General features: G+C 34.4%; 2 protein-coding genes across 7 annotated transcripts in view; both read left to right on the forward strand.

Annotated features, from left to right (window-relative positions):
• The first annotated feature begins 511 nt into the window (after window positions 1-511).
• Window positions 512-14,224, forward strand: LOC139810404 (cationic amino acid transporter 2). Of its 4 annotated transcripts, XM_071773933.1 has the most exons (13): window positions 512-682; window positions 750-869; window positions 1,260-1,438; window positions 6,644-6,887; window positions 8,150-8,434; window positions 8,731-8,835; window positions 9,129-9,528; window positions 10,076-10,215; window positions 10,300-10,402; window positions 10,552-10,700; window positions 10,774-10,940; window positions 11,248-11,356; window positions 11,445-14,224. In XM_071773933.1, exons 1-13 carry the CDS (start codon window positions 625-627, stop codon window positions 11,561-11,563), a joined length of 2,178 nt encoding a protein of 725 aa, XP_071630034.1. In that variant the 5' UTR covers window positions 512-624; the 3' UTR covers window positions 11,564-14,224. The 4 variants fall into 4 exon arrangements, with proteins under 4 accessions (XP_071630034.1, XP_071630033.1, XP_071630032.1 ...); XM_071773932.1 differs by lacking the exons at window positions 512-682; window positions 750-869; window positions 1,260-1,438 and adding an exon at window positions 1,540-1,677; XM_071773931.1 differs by lacking the exons at window positions 512-682; window positions 750-869; window positions 1,260-1,438 and adding an exon at window positions 1,594-2,585.
• A 4,631-nt stretch (window positions 14,225-18,855) lies between these two features.
• The window catches only part of LOC139810405 (uncharacterized), a 325,546-nt gene continuing 324,223 nt past the window's right edge, over window positions 18,856-20,178 (forward strand). For 2 of the 3 annotated variants that reach the window (XM_071773935.1, XM_071773936.1), the window contains exon 1: window positions 18,856-19,487. In XM_071773935.1, the coding sequence (XP_071630036.1) occupies window positions 19,316-19,487 (172 nt within the window). In that variant the 5' untranslated portion in view covers window positions 18,856-19,315. The remainder of the gene's footprint in view (window positions 19,488-20,178) is intronic. The other variant, XM_071773934.1, reaches the window with a different exon arrangement.

The raw sequence follows: 20,178 nt of genomic DNA on the forward strand, positions 1-20,178 counted from the left end.
AGAAAGCTTCCAGAAAGGTTTCGAACCTTGCAGAAAGCTTCCAGAAAGGTTTCAAACCTTTCTGGAAGCTTTCTGCAACAATCTGTGCTGTATGGGAAATATGCGTTTCCATATGCACACATAATCCATATATGTATAGCGATACAGGAATGATAGCAATAATATTCTTGTAAAATTTTAAGTACAAGAGTATACTTGTTATTATATAATATATATAATACTAACTTCGTTTGTGTATAACTTTCTGGTACTATCAAATGTTCTTTATTTCCTTCAGCTATAATTTTTAAAAATTTTTATAATTTTTAGATATTAAAAATGTATTCTGTGTGTGTGGCACTGTCGGTGTCGTTTCGCTATAAGTTGGTGGACTGTGTCGAACTTTGAGCGTGCCGCGTACCTTCGCCATAAGGCTGAGTTTCCACTGAGCGCGTCACGCGTCGCGTCTCGCGTCATCCGTCGCGACCAATCAAACAGCCATTTTGTCGAAAATTGACGGAGAGGGGGTAAAATGCTGGCTTTCCTTCGCTGCATGAAATTGCGGCTTTAAAGCGTTTAAAGCTAATAAGCTCTCGATCATCATCATCCCGCGATAAACCGTGCTATCGCGCTATCTCTTTTGAGATGTCGAATTTTACAAAGTGGCACCTCACGCTAATCATTATCTCCTGCGCGTCTCTCGGTAAGTGATCGAAATTCCGGGATTCGCCCACCCTTCATTTCTCCTAACCCGATATCTTTGCCCGTAGGCCACGCCCTGGAGTGTTACGTTTGCACGGATCAGGAGGGCAACCGCGATAAATGTCTGAACACCATCAAAACCTGCGAACAGGGACAGGATATTTGCCTCACGGAAATCAAATGGGGCAGTAAGTCAGCGCACTCGTTCATTCATACGTTTTTTAGTTCTTTGAGGTTATGTGCATGCCGTCGCGTGCGCTCCGAGCGCGCTCCGTTTATCAGTTTTCTAATTTAAGTCAACAACCATCATTTAATCGCTCTTTATTAAAGACGATAAGGACGTATTTAATGACATAATCAGACCGTCTTGATATCGATATCTCTCACGACAGCAATGGGAGAGACCCTGAGGATTTTGTTTTCAAGTGTGAAAATTAAAATTTTACTGAAAAGAGATAACCCAGTTAAAGAATTATATTTATTCGATTAGATGTATCTCAGTGATAAGCCATATACGTAAAATCAGATATCAGTATGTAACAGTATTACCATAGGGATAATGAACCTGGTGATTATAGGTACACCGTACTGGTCCCAGGGTGCCAAGAAACAATTTTACGTCTCTAAGAAATGTGCCACTAAAAGGGAATGTGAGAGGCTGCAGCGCGGTAATATGCCCGATTGTACTCATATCTGGTATCAGGACTGGAAGTGTTCCTCTTGCTGCCAAGGCGATAGGTGTAACTACTATGTTATTGTAAGTACAAGTTCTTTGAATAATAATTTGAAAAGATGCGATAAGTGAATACGTATTTCATTGTTTATTTCAGTCCGGTGGAAACGAGAGGAAAATACATAGTGGAATATTTGCCATAACAGTCTTGATGTCCTTGTTGAGCGCATCGAGGTTTCAATGACAGTGGTTCTGCAGAGACAATTGGCCGATGTTTTAGCTGCCGAATCAATTGATGAATCTCATCACTGCAGACTGAATATGTAAAGATCTTATTTTAGCGTAATAACGCAAGATAATATTAAAGTTACACACGCAAGATAGGTTTTACAGTCATATATGCAAGATAATTTTATACTTATACATGCTTTTTGCAAATGTATGAATGTATTGTGTTCAAATTAATCTATTATCGTAAAAATTCCGTGACATTTTTTTTCATACAATTTCTGACATATCTCGGACATTTGAGATGTCTCAGAATGTTATATTTGCACTAGTGGTTTTATGATAATTGTAACGTAGATATAAAAGTTTATATATATAGATACTCAGGCGAGAACGTATACGCTCTTATTATCGTTAATCATTCCAGAAATGTTTATCGCAAGTTTAAATTTATGCTATTTATATATATATATATATATATACACAATTGTATTATATGACATACATCCGTCCACTTAGAACAATGTTCTATTCGCTATATATATATGTATGTATGTATTATATGATTTATAAATTTTTTAAATATTTTTATTTGTTACATATACGTATGACGTATAGTCCGTCCATTTTGCAATAAAACTATATTTACAACTAACAATTGAATTTCAATTTGGAAATTGAAAATAAATATTTGCGAAAATAGAAACTTGGTACTCAAATTCTACATTCGTTATCATTCGTGTAACCATTTTCTCCAAGCTTGCTGAAGCAACACTGAACTCCGGGCTTAGGGATTTATCGACGTATCTTCTTTATGATCCATATTATCATATGTGTAGAGGATAACCGATATCTTGCCCGGAGATAAGCAGAATAAAGAAAATAGTTGTATTCGTGAAAACAATTCCAAGACCGCGTGCAGTATAACTGACGCATCGTTCAGGTGCGATTGCACAGTAGTTGCGCTGAAACGTTCGTGCGTATAGCTGATAAAGTTACTGAGGTAGGTACACGTCGTGTTTATCATAAGTGTTATCAGAGTTAAATGTTTCCTAGTAAGGAATGAAATTGTGCTATTTGAAATAACATTGTGTATTCGCTTGCCATTTTTGCATTCGAATACACGATTCAACCGAACAACGACGTCTCTCAAGTATAATCTCTTGTTTTGTATTAATAATTTATTGGATTTACTAAATCAACGTGATACGCTCGTGAACTCGTTTACGCGGAGTGAATTATCATATAGTATATGACGATCTTCTATCGGTCAATTTTGTGCTATCCATATCAGTACTTTGTTTAAAAATGCTCCCCACAAGTGTATTAAAATTGCATTAATTTTGGATGACAAAGAACGCAGCATGGAAATGTGACAAAAAAAAGACATTATTGAAACGTTAAAAAAACAAAAAAGAGAAGAAGAATTCTGGAGACGATGAATTAATTGTACTTCGTTAGTACTTATACATATATTCACTTAGTTTTTCGTCTATTTTAGACGAGAAATAGGAGCTCACTTTCATGGTTGAGCGTCTGTTGACCATCTAAATATCTTCCGAAGAATGATCGCGGTCAAGTGACCGTCGCTTAACTTGACCGTGACCGGCAGTGTGAATGCAAACTCGAAAAAGAATTGAATAAATTGAATTTAATGGCAACGATTTTTGACCGGCCCATGACTTGATCGATAGTGAGAATCGATCTTTACTATATGTAAAAAGAAAAAAGAAAAAAAATAATGCAAAAGTTATTTTTCTAATTATTTTTTAATTATTCTTTTTATTATTTTTCCTATTTATATAAAGAAAGATTATGCAAGAGAAAGAAAACATATATGAAATATGTAACAAATATATCTGTTCTTACGTTTAGCGCAAATACTTATCTGTAATGATAAAAATAATCATGTAATAATATGAAAACGTTGAGGAGAAAGTGAGAACTCGTCACTTGTTACACACGTAGTATATACTACTTTTCTTATCAGATATTTTGCTATTGATGGCCGCTACAATGATCTTCTGCGGACCTATCTCTGTGTTGTCGAACGGTTATTACAGTAGCTATCCCTCGAGACTTATTGCGACGTATTACGAATGACCACTATGTGCAATTAATACGTACTGTGTATAGACGTGAATGATAGTGTATAGACGCCTGTTGGCGAAGCAAAAATCATTTTTATTATGAATGCGTAGCAATGATGTTAAATGTTACTTTTCTGTGATTTTTCTTTTTTAAATATACACTTGCGTCTGTTCTGTATAGCGACAGCCTAGTGGGAGAGAGTTAATAGATGGAAAGAGATACATGCTTCGCGAAAATAAATTTATTAAAAGACTGAATCATAGAACTACACGTGATAAACAGAATGAGGGACAATAAGAGCGCAACGCGATGCGCAAATTGCACTGGTCAACAAAATGAGATTTTTTTTCTTGACTTAAATTCTAGCAAGTCATATCTGGTAGACCTTTTAGCGTTGATTACGAATTGGACCGCAAAAAAATGGCGTATCACGTCAAGTTTTTAAGAAAATCTCTATCAAATATAGTAGCTAATCTTTTTTTTCCGTGATAAAATAGGCATTTTTGATACTTTTTTGTGTGAGTTATACTAGGTGCGCAACTAAGTTTCCGGGTTTTTTTTATCAATAAATACAAAAAATGGTTTATTCAAAGTATCGTCCCTCGCTAGCTATACATTTTCGCCATCTCTCTGGCAATACATGAATACCGCGACGATAAAACGACGCGTCTTTGGACCGAAACCATTTATCCAACCAATTTTGCACTTCTTCGAAATTGGTCAAGTGTAGCCCAGCCAAGCCATGCGCCATCGACCGGAACAAGTGCTAATCGGAAGGCGCCAGGTCTGGCGAATACGGCGGGTGCGGTAGCAGATCCCATTTCAGCGTTTTGATGGTGTCCTGGACGCAAATGCTGTTTATTTGGCACAAAACTCGACATCTCCGTTGTTAGAAAAAATATTTTTGCGTTGCGATATGTGTTGGTATAACGACTGGTTATTGTTAACAGATGTCCAAGCTATAACTTCAGACAACTTCAAACATGTAAGTCGAGTACATGTGTTATTGGTGCCATTTATGTGTGAAACCCGGAAACTTAGTTGCGCACCTAATATATCTTTCGATGGGGACGTGCTACAGAAAGGAGTGACAGCTCAAAATGAAGCTTAAGACTTATACTTTGTATTAAAAATGCCACAAGTTTCAAGCAGGAAAGGTTTTCCTGAAAAAAGTGGTCAAAACATCGCAGTGTTCCCCAGTCATACGTCTCCAATTGTCCGTTAAAATCTTTTAAAAAATTATTCTAATCGTGAAAGTAGATAGGTATATGTAAGTTTTTGTAATCCATCACTTGAGGACAAAATTAGCGACCACAAAAGCTTACACATGCCCACCTCTATAATTTGAATAATTTTTCAAATTTTTATTCACGTTTTAATCCGTTATTTTGGATCCTCCATTTTCAATTTTAAAATTTTTACATTTGATGAGTGACCAGACAAACGTAATATACATACCAACTTTCATACTTAGAATAATTTTTTTTTTTTTTAATTTTGATCCTCATGCTCTTGGACTTTCTGGCCAATTTTCGTCATATGTTCTTTCAACGCTTACCTATATTAAGGATCGAATTTTTGAATCTGTCAATCTGGTGCTCCATTTTTTAGAGCACGAGATTTTATTAATTACATTGTATCGCTGAAGATGGCTCAAAGCGAAGCTGAAACGTCTATTTCAATTATGTATATTATTTTTAATTAAAGAATACAATATATGACACCGATGACACTGTTCAACATAAAATTTGCCTTGAAATTTTATAAGTCACATTTTATGAGAAACATTTGGAATAAAATAAAGACCGCAAGTCACATCGTTTAATTAGAAATAATATAGTCGTTAAAATTAAATTATTAACAATAATCAAAGAATAATTTTGAAATAAGTAAAAGAGAACCGCGTAAAGACGGATAAACGGTCAACCTCAATTATGTATACTATTTTTAATTAAAAAATATCGATGTATACGATAATTTACTAAAAACCGCGTTATACTCTTATTACCTTTCATTCTGTTTATCATTTAATGTTTGTGTGCTTCGATTAAATTTTGCTACTGAAGACACTTACATTCGTGCGTTTAACGCTAATAGGTATGTGTGATTGGATTTTTTTAAATTACAATCAGGCAGATTCCAAATCTATAATCGTATGATGAAATCTAATATCGAGCAAAAATTGAATCGCCATATGAATGGATTCAAAAAACGAAATTAGAGAACTTTAACTTCGCTTCTTGGAACCATTTAACCCAACTGAGAGATCAGATAGATGCTCGCATTTGCAACGAAGTATCGATGATTAACCGTAATAAATATAGACAGAAGTTTACTTGTAGAAACGCCCTTCTATTAGGAGCGAGACAATTCGGCCAATTAAATGACAAGAAGCGTCGAAGAAGTAGCGCCGTGCGCCGTCGTCACGTGATTTCTATAAAGGCACTTTAATTAAGCCTTCTTATCTGCCGAACAGTCGCGCTCTGACTGTTCGAGAGACAGCTCGTAAAATTTGTCTTTAACTTGTTTTCATACTTGCAAAAACATGGATTTTTCTTTGACAAAACTCATCGTGGTAAGTCCGCTATTTCACAAATCGTGTCGGCCGCATGTATACATCGTTTTTTTTTACGAGAATCGCTTTTACGAATCACATTCATAGAAAATATTAATGCTAAGCGAGAAGACATATCTGGAACGATATAAATAAATTATGAGAGGAGTAATTCTTCTTATTTGCGGAATTAATTTATATTTTATGAACAAAGATAATTGATAAACACTATCGTGTCGATATTGAATAATTTCAATTTTGGTCAAAAACTCTTTCCTTCGAGGTTTTGTTTGCTAGAAAATATAAATTATAAAATTCCGCAAAATCTCTCTGTTGACCGACTTACAAATATTTTCATTCATACAGTGTGTATGTTCAAATTAATTATTCATCGCACGTGTATGGTTCTTTTCTAGCTGTATAACATGAAGTTGAAATTACGCAGCGTGTATGAGGCATTCAGTCGCAGAAAAGTGGTGGATTCCACTCAAGAAAGTATATTGGCGAGGGTCTTGTCGACTCTCGATCTCACAGCTCTAGGAATTGGCTCTACTCTGGGCGTAGGTGTATACGTTTTGGCAGGATCCGTCGCGAAATGCCATGCCGGTCCTGCCGTGATCATTTCATTTGCTATCGCCGCGATAGCGTCGATGTTCGCAGGTACGCATTTACATTGATACGTGAAAAGTCGGCGAACGTTGTCCATTTCCTTCCTTTATAATGAAACATTCGATTAAAACATAATTTTGGATCTTCAACAAATCTTAACTCTTCTGTTAGGCAGCTTCATGTGAAAAAACGTGTCTCAAAGAAACTATCCGAAATTAAATATTATCAAATAATGAATGCGTAGTCCGTATCTTCCAGTCCTCTAATCTCGCTGCTGCCTGAGCAGATTTTAATCCCGGCGACATGAGTACTGCACGCTTTGCAGAATATGATATGAAAATCGCTGACGTTGTTTTGAAGCGCGACGACCGAGATAAATTTTTTTCGTTCTAAAAATTCCATTACCATACGTGGTTTAAGGATTTCTGGGAAACAAATAGACAGCGACAATTAATCGATAATTTTAAGATAACATTCATGATTAGTCGTTTCGCGTACTGATAAGTATCGATTTATAATGATAATGATGATTAATAAGCGCGGAATGCGATTATCATAAACATATTATTCAAGTGGTATCTGTCTATCTCTTTAACATTTTTGCTAAAATAAATTGAGATGAAGTAAAACTTATATACCGATTCACGTTATATTAAGTAGGAAAAACTATAATGCTTTTATCTATTAGAATAGGCTTTGAAACTAATTTGTCAATCATGATTTTGCCTTCAATTTTGTGTGGCAGATATAATAATATAAATCTTTTTGTCAAACTAGTACATTCTTTAAAGAATTATAGTTATATTATATATTAAAAGTATGTAAAATTATATGATATAAAATTATGATGAAGCAGAGAAAGAAAGTTTACTTATTGTGACTTTAAGCAACTGATGAAAACTGATATACTAAGTCATTTTTAACGATTTAGATGGGTCGCCACTGCTCCTACTCAATATGTTAATTTAATTAAAACAATGTTAATTTAACTAAACCAATGGAGTTAATAATCAGAGAGGTCTCGCCGCTTGTGCGCGTTGCTCGCGCGTACACTTGGCGCGAGACAGTATCGTCTCTTGACACTGTTTTGTGTTAAAATTTTTAAATAAATTTTCATAAACATGGTAGTTAAAAATAACAAAGTGTTATTTATTTCAAGGTATTAGTTTACATTTCATCCGCGCAGTATCACACATGATAAAGAGTTTGCAAATTTGTGAATAGAAAACGCACACATTTGGTCGATAAAAATGTTGCGAAAGCGCAGTATTTTCGCAGTATTATTTCTAAATTTTGTGGTATTCTTCTCACAGGTCTCTGTTATGCCGAATTCGGTGCGCGGGTGCCCCGCGCCGGATCCGCGTATATTTACAGTTACGTGACAATGGGCGAGTTCGTGGCGTTTCTCATGGGTTGGACCCTGATTCTGGAATACGTGATCGGTTCGGCCAGCGTGGTGCGCGCTCTCAGCACATACGTCGACGTGCTCTTCAATGACAGCATGAAAAACTCCTTCGAATCGGTGATGCCTATCAATGTTGACAGTCTGTCGTCATATCCGGATTTTTTTGCACTCGCCGTCACTCTAATATTCTCAGGTGATAAGAGAATTTTTTTTAATTTTCAACGAATCAAATCTCGCGCGTTTTATTGGATAAATTATTATAGTTCTGATAAAGCTGATTGAAACGCGTATCTCGTAACACAAATGCTGATATATACTCTGGATTAATAATTCATTGGTTTGTTACACAATTGCTTGATATAATAGTAAAAACAGGTGAATTTCGTAACACAAATACTCATATATTCTGTATTAATAATTCATTGGCTCGTTACACAATTGCTTGATAATAGTAAAAACAGATGAAGCAATATACAATTCTCTTCCTAGCCGCTCTTGCTTTTGGAGCTAAGGAATCCTCAATGGCGAATAATATATTCACTCTGGTGAATCTTTCTGTTGTACTTTTCGTCATAATTGCCGGTTCCTTCAAAGGTAAATGCCCTTTTTAACTGATCTTCTATAATATCGAGTTAATAAGTTAACTTGCTAACTAATTATTTATAAACTCTTCCAAATCTTATAATATCTTTTAATAATACAGTTTGAAATTTTTTTGCTGTATATTATATTATTTATATTATTAATTTATGATAATAATAATATCATTGATTTTAATATATCACAGATACCTATAAAAGATTAGAATTATTACATATATGTATTTACAAATTCATAAGTTTAGATATACATATACGTACAGCAGTAAAATTTGAAACGATTTATAGCCGACATTAATAACTGGAAAACGGAACCTACTTGTGGCGACTGCAAGGACTGCTCTGTATGCTCGCACTGCAAGTCCGGGCAAGGGGGATTCATGCCTTACGAGTTATCGGGCATAATAACAGGGGCGGCTACGTGCTTCTATGGATTTATTGGCTTCGATTGCGTGGCCACCACAGGGGAAGAAGCCAAGAACCCGCAGAAGTCCATCCCTATAGCAATCATCGCGTCGCTAACAATTGTCTTCTTTGCGTACTTCGGCGTTTCCGTGGTGCTCACCACCGTGCTACCGTTCTACGAACAAAATGCCAAGGCACCGTTCCCGCATATGTTTACCGTGATAGGATGGGATTGGGCCAAGTGGTTCGTGACAATCGGAGCGATTAGCGGACTGTGCGCCAGGTAATTTTTCATTTTTCGTCGCGTTAATCCTTTAGAGAAAGAATGGAATTTCTTCTTTTAATAAAGCAAATGGTTCTCACATATATATTGATCTTGAATGCGCATTCAACTCACGCGCGTGAGTCCTATCCTGAAAAATTGTTTTGATATTTATTCCATCAAATGCGATATACATATAAGGAGCAAGTGTACTTTGCTTTTCATTAGTTTGCAAATGTAATGATTTCAACAAAATTTGACTTAATTTACAAACATATTTCGAAAATTTTATGATAAATCATTAACCTAGGAGGCTCCTACGCACTTTTCTATTTTAAATCCTTGTAACTCGATCGAGTCCTAGTAAAAATTTTTAGACCACAATTGATATTTAAAGATAAAAAGAGTTACTCTTTCCAAAAATTTACTCAATAGATAAACAAAATTGATTAGAACCTGATTTACAAGGAATTAATTCATTAAATAACAGTTAATCTATATCTTATTAAAGGATCTTTTATTGAAATAGGGACAAACATTATTTTTCTTTACTGACCAATTACTACAGTCTATTAGGTTCGATGTTTCCATTGCCGCGAGTGATTTATGCCATGGCTTCAGACGGACTGGTCTTCAAATGGATGGGTAACATAAACTCGCGATTCCATACTCCGATCATGGGCACGCTTTCTGCTGGGCTACTTACAGGTTTGTAATTAACAAAACAATTACTAATTGCTTAATTATATGTATAATTACTTAATTATAGAATTACTTTATGACGTATTACAGGCGCTCTAGCTACGATATTTGAACTTGAACCACTGGTTAACATGATGAGTATCTGTACGCTGCTTACATACTCAATTGTTGCAGCTTGTGTACTTATCCTACGGTAAAGGAGATTTGAATTTATAATTTAACTAATTTTGTTTAAGTATCGTTATAGTTTAATTGATTTTTAAAAATATTAGTTGGATTGAGATTAAAACAAATTAAACAGCTTAATAAATAATATAATAGATACATCTTTATCTTTTGTAGATACGAAGAAAGTGAAGCGTACGAGAAGAAAGGCGATCGTAATCCACGGACTTTCATATTTACCGTAAAACAACTAGTAAGCGCGAACAAATTAAATCACTCTACGAAACTTACAGCGCAGATCGTTACCGCCCTCGTATGCTGCTACGGTAAGACCCGTCATTATTTTCACGAACATAGGCCTTTTCGAGATGTCTCATATATTATCAAATTCTTTTGCAGTCATCTTTTGCATCTGTACGGCCATTTTGTTATCAAGGTATATAACAGAGATCGGCGAGGGAAGAGTACTTTTCGTAGTGCCACTTGCAATTTTAGTCGTTGCACTCGTATTCACTCTCAGTTTTATTTATTTCCAACCAGTCTCCGACAAGAAGCTCTCATTCTCGGTATGTAATCGTTGTAATTTTTTTGTTAATATTGTCTTGTTAATTTTTAATTAACGACATTAATATGCACGAGGATGTTTATATCATTTGTTCATTTCTGTTATTATTAAATACTATTTATTATTATGTTAAATATCTTATCTCAAATTCTTCAATTTTAATTAATTTTATTATCAATTAATATTTTTAAATTGTTTTAGTTGGTATTTATAATTATACTAGCTAAATAGTGCGTGTTAGAGAATAGTGTGTTAGAGAAGTAGATAGTGATAATCATTAAGTAATTTTGAAATATTGTTTACATTAGGTACCGCTAGTGCCATTCTTGCCAGGATTCAGTATTCTTATTAACATTTATCTTATGTTTACGTTGGATGCAAACACATGGATACGATTCTCTGTGTGGATGGCAATTGGTGAGTGCACTATGAGAAGATACATAAATATATGCGTTTATATAATTACATCGATATATATCTTAGATTATCTTACGTATTATTGCAGGCTTGGGAGTATATTTCTTCTATGGAATGTGGCACAGTAATATACGACAAAAGAAATTGCCGCCGAGATTAACTGACAATGACAAAGACAAGAATAATGTCTTTTCCCCTATTACATAATAAATAGGGACAGACTATTATAATATCTTATTGGTATATAATAATTTATTAATTTGACTCATCAATTAGATAATTTTTAAAAATAACGTAGTATTACATTTATTATACTTGGAAAATATCCATTATAGTCCAATAAGACTTTAAAATAAAGAAAGTATAAGTATATTTATTATCTGTTCACATTAGGTTTGAGAATATTACACCGATGTACAAGATATATAACAAAAATTTTGATTGTTTTAATTATTAATAGACTTGAACTTATGGTTTATAGATTCATATTTGAAAAGAGGACCAAAATCAATGGTAAAAAAATCATGACAATTATATCAAATAAAGATAGCCAGTTTAGTCGAATAAATAGTTATTTGTGTAACAAGTGTCGTAAGATGAAAAGGCGAGTGCGGTAACCGCACCCGGGAATTTTCATCTTTACACACGACTTATTAGGTGCGCAACTAAGTTTCCGGGTTTCACACATAAATGGCACCAGTAACACATGTACTCGACTTACATGTTTGAAGTTGTCTGAAGTTATAGCTTGGACATCTGTTAACAATAACCAGTCGTTATACCAACACATATCGCAACGCAAAAATATTTTTTCTAACAACGGAGATGTCGAGTTTTGTGCCACATAAACAGCATTTGCGTCCAGGACACCATCAAAACGCTGAAATGGGATCTGCTACCGCACCCGCCGTATTCGCCAGACCTGGCGCCTTCCGATTAGCACTTGTTCCGGTCGATGGCGCATGGCTTGGCTGGGCTACACTTGACCAATTTCGAAGAAGTGCAAAATTGGTTGGATAAATGGTTTCGGTCCAAAGACGCGTCGTTTTATCGTCGCGGTATTCATGTATTGCCAGAGAGATGGCGAAAATGTATAGCTAGCGAGGGACGATACTTTGAATAAACCATTTTTTGTATTTATTGATAAAAAAAACCCGGAAACTTAGTTGCGCACCTACACTCCTTATTTTATGTTGCAAGTGCCTGGAAAGTGGTTTATCACGCACGCGTAGCGTGCGTAATGGGGCACTTTCCATGCACGTGTTGCATAAAAATTATTAATATACTTGCTATTATTTATGTTTCAAAATTTCGTTAAATTCCACATCAGGCATATAGATATGATATTCTCAGATTTAATGCAAGAAGAATAGATATACATATATATATCTTATGATAAGTCTGGTTTTCGAATATAGAGCATTTAAGTATTCCAAGTATTATTAATGTAAGAAAATTGATGCATTATTACTTTTACATAAAATCAACAATAGTGAGAAAGAAAATAAATATGCTCTGTATAGAAATTATTAATTATATGACATATAAATATTTTTATATACGTATATATTAATTTAGGTACAACAAAAATGTTACAATGTAAGTAAAATAGAAACATTTTATATTTGTCGTATTGTTTGTACTCTATTTCTCACAAAATTACTTGTTTTATCTTATAGAGTCCTACTGATAAATATAGATTCCAAACAATACGGCGAAACAAAAGTCAAATAACGATTCGAGATTTTTATAGTTTAATAAGAGTTTTGTGTGCGCGCGCGCGTGCTCGCGTTGCTTCTATCACTGCTCAATGCATTTTTCGCTATTTCAAAGTGCCATTTCGCACTTTCACTCTTGCAATATATTTTATACGCTTTGATATTGTATTAATAAGAAAATATAAAATAAAAAAACATTTATTGTTAAATTCCCGATATTAAAATTTCGAAAGGCTTTCGAAATAAGACATCTGGATTTGTAGATGTAAACGTTCTTTGTTTGAACAAAACGATAGATCATATTTTGCGTCTGGATCTCTAGCGTGGATCTAATGAGTATCAACATAACGATAAATGATTGACATCTAGTTTAATATTATCCTGCCAGTAATAAGTGAGAATAACAAGATTTTCGGATCAAAATTTCGATTTTTGAAAGATTCTATTATGATTTGAAAGAAATACATGAAAGAAAGCATTTCTTTTTTAATAATAATTTAAAATAATAAAAATTATATGCGTATATAACAGTATAAGCACCCATACCCATAACCATAACACTTGTCAGTCGACAATTTTGATTAATTTTATAAATATATCGTTTTTTATTAAAGATAAATTCGATGTTCTAATCGAAATCTAGTAATCTATCGCAAAACGATAATGAATTTGTGGTTTTCCGAGTCATCGTGTACTTAAGAGTGCAAGAATCCAGCATCTCGCTATCATCAATGACACTCATGTTCTCTTAAATATGCGACGTACTCGATTTGTCTTCTACTTATGTCTTGTTAAATTGTATATAACATTTTCCTTTTGTCTACATATTTGTTTCATTTTTTCCTGATAAATAACATAGTTATAATATATAATATATGTTTAAATATATATAATTAAAACAGTTTGTAAATTTTAAATAAGCAACTGATGTTATTCACTATATATATACAATTAGATTGTGCATATGTATATTCCATGCAATATAAACCGCAATGATTGTTACCCTTGATTTGTTGCGGTACTTCGAAGTATTGTAACATGAATTAACTTTAACGTGTAAAATTTATAATGTCTTATTTTCGACGTATAACAAATATACTTACGAGAAATGTATCCCATTTACTTTCAAAAATATAATGGCGTTTGACAATTTTCATAATTATTCATTCTTTTATAAGAATTTAAAATAATGTATTTTGTGCAAGTAGTATAGGTACATGCTGAAAAATGAAAAGTATCTCTTTGAAGTTTTTAAATTTATATAACAAGTCACCTTTTTGTCTCATCGAGTTCACCGGATAAAATCGCGGTTAAACCAATCTCTGCGTTTTCGTCGAAGATGTTTCCTAATCGATGCAAAATATCAGTCGCAGTTTGAACAGATTTATCCTTTATCTTAACAGTCTTGTCAAACAAACTTTGCATAATTTCTCTATCATCAGGCTGCCAATAATCATACTCTATCACTGGAATATTTAATTCATTAGAGCGTAACGTTTCTCTTCTAATCGTCGACTAAAGGATCAGAATGTTCAGTTTAGACCTTCTAAAGATATAGAGATGAAAAATTCCACAAATTTATATTTCTATCTACGATGTAATCTTCTTCGTAAGATGAATTATGGCTAATTACATGTGAAAACGGGATGTAACATTTTACAATTTGTTGTTATAAAAAATGTCATAATTTATTTACAATGATCTTCATATATTTGGATTTTGTTCCGGATTCGCCGTTACTCATGAATTCAGGTTCCTTATATTTAGATATTGACGAACGACTACAGCGTGTAGTCGATCACGCATACACGCGTCTCTGACAATGGTATCACGCGCGGGCCATGCTTCCGCATACCCGCGCCGCTTCCAAACTCGAAAATTCGCGTATGTTGTGCGACGATCCTGCGAGCTCAGTTCAAGCTTGACGGACCTTCGGTTCAGACCTATCGGTCTAATCGGCAACGAGACTATTTCTCGCGCAATAAAGTTCCTATGTTCTGACGAGAAAGTGCGGGCGTGATTCACGAGAATAGAGTCAAAACCGGCCTCCCGTGATATTGGGAGCGAGCTGGTTGCGAGTGGAGTACGCTGTCCTCGCGGGTTTAAGAACTTGTCCTCATCAACGACGCAAGCGAGAGTCTGTGCTACTGTGCGTTTCGAGATCTCCGTTCTGTTCTCGCGTCTCAAGATTTCCGCTCTGTTCTGGCTTCAAAATATCCGTTTCTTTTTGCGTGCATCAATTTTCGATCAACGTTCGTTCCGTCATGCGCCACCCTCGTGCCCGATCATTTCCGCGGGTTGCCATTGCGCTCGGGGCTCGGGCGATCCGAATTCCGTTGGATAGTTGCGTGCATGATATTTGCGAGAATGATATTTCAATCTTAGTAAACTCGTACGAGAGCCAAAGATTTCCCTCTTCATTTGTTTTGTCGGTTCCTTTTTCACTTATGTACAAGCTGTAAAGTAAAACATAAAATTTTGTTTTCCTACTTCACCAAATATACGTGACGATCCGCTTATCGCAAAGATTACTTGTAATATACATTATATTTTAATAATATTTCTGTGATTGAGGAATATTTTTATTCCTGTATATATTTCAAAAAAATATTTCTGAAATACGAAAATATTGTCACAGATACGCATTGATGCCTACTTTGCGTGAGTGATATATTGAGCTTTAAAATAAAATTATCGATTAATCAAATTAGACATATACTTACACAGTTGTTGTCGTCTTGATGGTGGACCACATTATAAGAAAATTTCACCATATTATAAAAATGATGTCGTTCATTTTTTATGTATCTCTTGAAATTTTCTCTTTGCAAAGTCTGAAACATTCATATTACATTCGGTTAAAGATTGGCCTTTATAGGCGCGGTTACTTTTTATGCCAAATATTTTGGCTTACAGTGTGCGAATCAAAAACATATACATATATACACTATAAATTTCCAAAAAACGTGGCCAAATCTTTACCTAAAATATATAGTGATAAATATACAGTGATAAATATATATAAAAATATATAGTGAGAAATATATAGTGATTCTGATCATCTACGTACAGAGACAACTGCGTTTGACTCTTATGCCATCCTATTACAAATTTCCAATTTCGAGAGTCCTAAATTATTATTTTACTAAAATATATAATCCCTCAATTTGTATTATATTTTATTGAGTGTAATTTACTTCAGTTTATAGTTATATTTATTTCAAGTCACTTATAAGGGGACAACCATCCCTTGACTTGTAAATGTTGAGATTTTTAGAGTTATGAGAATTTGAGATTAAAGTATTTATATATTTTGGGTCGTCTGCTTTTGCTTTAAAGTGCGAAAGTCAAACAGTTATATTAAGGAAATCTTATGGTATTTATTACCTTTTTTACATTGTGTTTTCTTAATGTATCCTTCTATCTTAGCCAGTGCCGATTCAATTATATTGTACAAAATCTTGAATCTTTCTTCTGGCTTTGATCGCTCGGCTTTTTCAAGTACAGACTATAAAATAAAAAACAAAATTACGTTTTCTTACTTCGTTCCATATACGCGATAATATACATATGTATATATCCCGCTGTAGCGAAGATTACTTGTAATATTCATCATTTAAATAACATTCAATAATTGAGAAATATTGTTACTCCTTATTATATATTTTTGATTGTATGAGATCTATTGCTTCCTCATAGAAGAAGCTTTATTGTTTTCGTAAATTTTATATATGAACCTTTAATTGCATATAAAGTTGGGTCTTATCAATCAAATTTAAAAGAATTATATACGAAATAGGGGTAGAAAGAAAAGATTGTTTTTTGAGTTTTTGATGCTAATATATTCAGTGTTCTAAAACGTCGAAAAATTACGTTTAAAAAAATGTCCGTGTATGTGTGTGTATGTAACACTTTTGTTGTCCGTATATGCTCTAACTTTTGCAAATTTTGAGATATTAGGCTCAATTTTTTTTTTAATGTAGAGTATTATTAAAGGAAGGTTGGTATTGAATTTGGCGATGATTAGTAAAGAGGTTCATTTTTTATAAATTTTGAATTTTTTGAGAAATGATTGCTCTAACTTCCGCAAATTTTGAAATATTGAGCTTAATTTTGTTTTAACGTAGAGTATTATTAAAGAAAAGTTGGTATTAAATTTGGCGGTGATCGGTATAAAAGCTTATTTCTTTATAAAATTTTGAATTTTTTAAGAAATATCCGTGGCTGCTCCAACTTCCGCAAATTTTGAGATATCAGGTTATTTCTAATTCTATTCAGTCTTTTTCTTCAGTCTTTTTTACCCCTATTTTATATATGTATAATACTTTAAGATTTGGTTGATTAGACCCAGCTTTATACGCGATCAAAGGTCCATAATTTTTTTTAGAAATGTCTATGGTAGCATATGGTAGCTCGGGTAGCTCTAACTTCCGTAAGTTTATTACATTCATTAAAGCACATGGTCTCGATTGTGGATAAAAACTCAGTTGCATCTCACTTGCCAGCATGCAAAAAGAACGTGCATTTAACTGAGTTGTGACGTCACAAATGAGAATTATCTGAGTTTTGATGTAAATGGAAAGCAACTATTCTTTCTTTTTTGGCAATGAGTAATTCAGAGACACAAACGACACTTGTGTCGACTTGTGTCGCTTATTGCTGGAAAGTTCCCAAAAGCTTGTATACTTAAGAAAAACTCTTTTTCGGAAATACAATTATTTTATGCCTGTGATAATCATTTTTTGAAATAGCAATTATTCCGTGCATTGTTCTAATTCAAATACATTTGTGTTTTGCAGTTTTCGACACAGTTTGCATTGCAACTGCCGCTGTTTCGCCATCATATCGGTGAGTCATAAATTATTTTCTATTAAATTGAGGTAATAGATCTGTGAAGATAAATTGTATATAATATATATCTGATATGTTGTTGTTGTGTTGTTGTGTTGTGTTGTAAAAAATGTATGTATATAAATATATGCATCAAAGAAAGAATATAATACTATAAAGAAATATATAACACTTCAAAGATCCATTGCCTTAAAATAAATAGGTTATTTATTTCAAAATTAGGTTTAATATATAATTCTGGAAGTCTATAATATATAAGTATAAGTATTGGTCGATTTATTGTGTAAGAATGCACCGCGTGCAAAATTCACAGAATAGTTATATCGAGCACATTTTGCTATTCTGTTAGAAAATATTGTGAGATATCTCAGTTGTCTAAAATTCAGTTCAGATAATCTCGTAAGCATAAATAAAAAATATAATAAAGAATGTATTTCACTGGTAGATTTAATAAGTGATAATGTGTGGATAATAAAAAGATTTCTGTGAATAATAAATTACCTTTATATTTGGTAGAAATATTCCACTTTCTGCTGAGCATTCTCTATACACAGATAAAATACAAATTTTTTTGAGGAAACATGATAGAAAATACTATAAGGATATGTTATATTAATAATATCAATTAGACAGAGATATGACATAAATGTATATAAGACACAAATATCTTGCTCAGATTTTCAGTGCTTATGCGATATGATTACCATGAGAAAAATAAAATTAAATAAAAGCTTTATATTGTAAAACTATCAATGTCTTATTTGTCACAATTGATTCTATTTTTTTTCTCTTTTTCGTATTTTTTGCTACTTGAACAATAAATTAAAAAGTTTAACCATTATAAATGTATTTTATATGAAACTATCTAATTGATATTATTAATATTCAATGGATAAGAGAATAACGAATAAATTTTTATTTATTAATCGTCAATCATGGAATGTCATTCATGCTCATCCCTGATTTGGGCCAATCGCGTGTTTTCGTTATCGCGCGCGTATAGTAATTTCGGCAAGTACACTGCGCCCTGCGACGGCCGCGAGCCGCGCGAAGGAATGTAAGGGGTGGGGAACAGTTCCCATGAGTTCCCAGCAGTTCCTAGTTCCCAGTTCCCATCAGGACACCGCGCGATACGGCTGCGACGTCACGACGCGGCGTGGATCCTTCGATCAGCTTCGATCGTAATCGCATTCGGCCGCGAGCGAGCGTGATTCTGCGTGATGTGTGTAATTGCTCTCGATTGAACGGATTACGGAGGGGACACGGCGGTGAGGGAGTCTCGACCGACGGCCGCGGGCCGGTGTCCGCGAGAATCGGTACGTTCGACAATCTCTCGTAATTAGAAACAAGGCCGCTTATCGCGAAAAATGCGGGTTAATCGTCGTCCAGCATGATGTACGCGACGCTTGCAGAGCCTGCGTTTTCTCGTCGCCGTGTCTCGCGCATGACGGTGGAATCCCTGGAATATCGACCCGCGATCGAAGCCGGCGTTAGTTCGAGACAGTTTTACATCGAAGTCATCCGGAGCCGGAGACATCGGAGTATCGTGCCTCGCCTCTCCTGTAAGTACGCAACGCTTCATATTTGTTTGACGCGAGTAATTGCGCTCGCGAATGCGATCACCATGTCGATGTCGTCCCGTCGAGAAGCTCGCGTGGTTTTCGTCGCAAGCGCGATATACATCCGCCATGTTTCCCGTCGGTGCCGTTTTCCTGGAAGACGCTCGTCGAGGTCGTTTTTTTCGGGTGACGGGACAAATATTATTTATACGCAAGCGTTACTTCTGTAGTAACTTACGATAATTTCTCCGCGTAAACGGGGATATGTAGTAACTTCCGATAATTCGATAACACGTAAATAAGGGAATTATCGTAAGTTGCGCGAGCGTTAACGTAAAATAATGGTGAGATATGGACGAATTACGATCGGTCGCGATTATTATTATCACTTTTTTGAATGATGTATCGAGGGGAGTTTCGCGTGTGATATATGCGAACTACGATTTCTCGGATCTGTGAAACTGGCCCGACATTCTACGATAATAATTTCAAAAATATACCGAGAGTTCTAATAACACTTTTCATAGTTCTACGTATTAAAACATGATAAAAAATAAACGAGTTCCACATTCCTTATTTAAAAAAATCGAAATAGAAAAAATGTGTTAACTTCGCGAATCTAGCACGACCATCCTCTGAAGTATCAAAACGTGTTGAATATTATATTTGACGAGAGTTCCCGATAGTTTTAATC

The sequence above is a fragment of the Temnothorax longispinosus genome, chromosome 3, assembly GCF_030848805.1.
Source record: "Temnothorax longispinosus isolate EJ_2023e chromosome 3, Tlon_JGU_v1, whole genome shotgun sequence".
NCBI classification, from domain to species: Eukaryota; Metazoa; Arthropoda; class Insecta; order Hymenoptera; family Formicidae; genus Temnothorax; species Temnothorax longispinosus.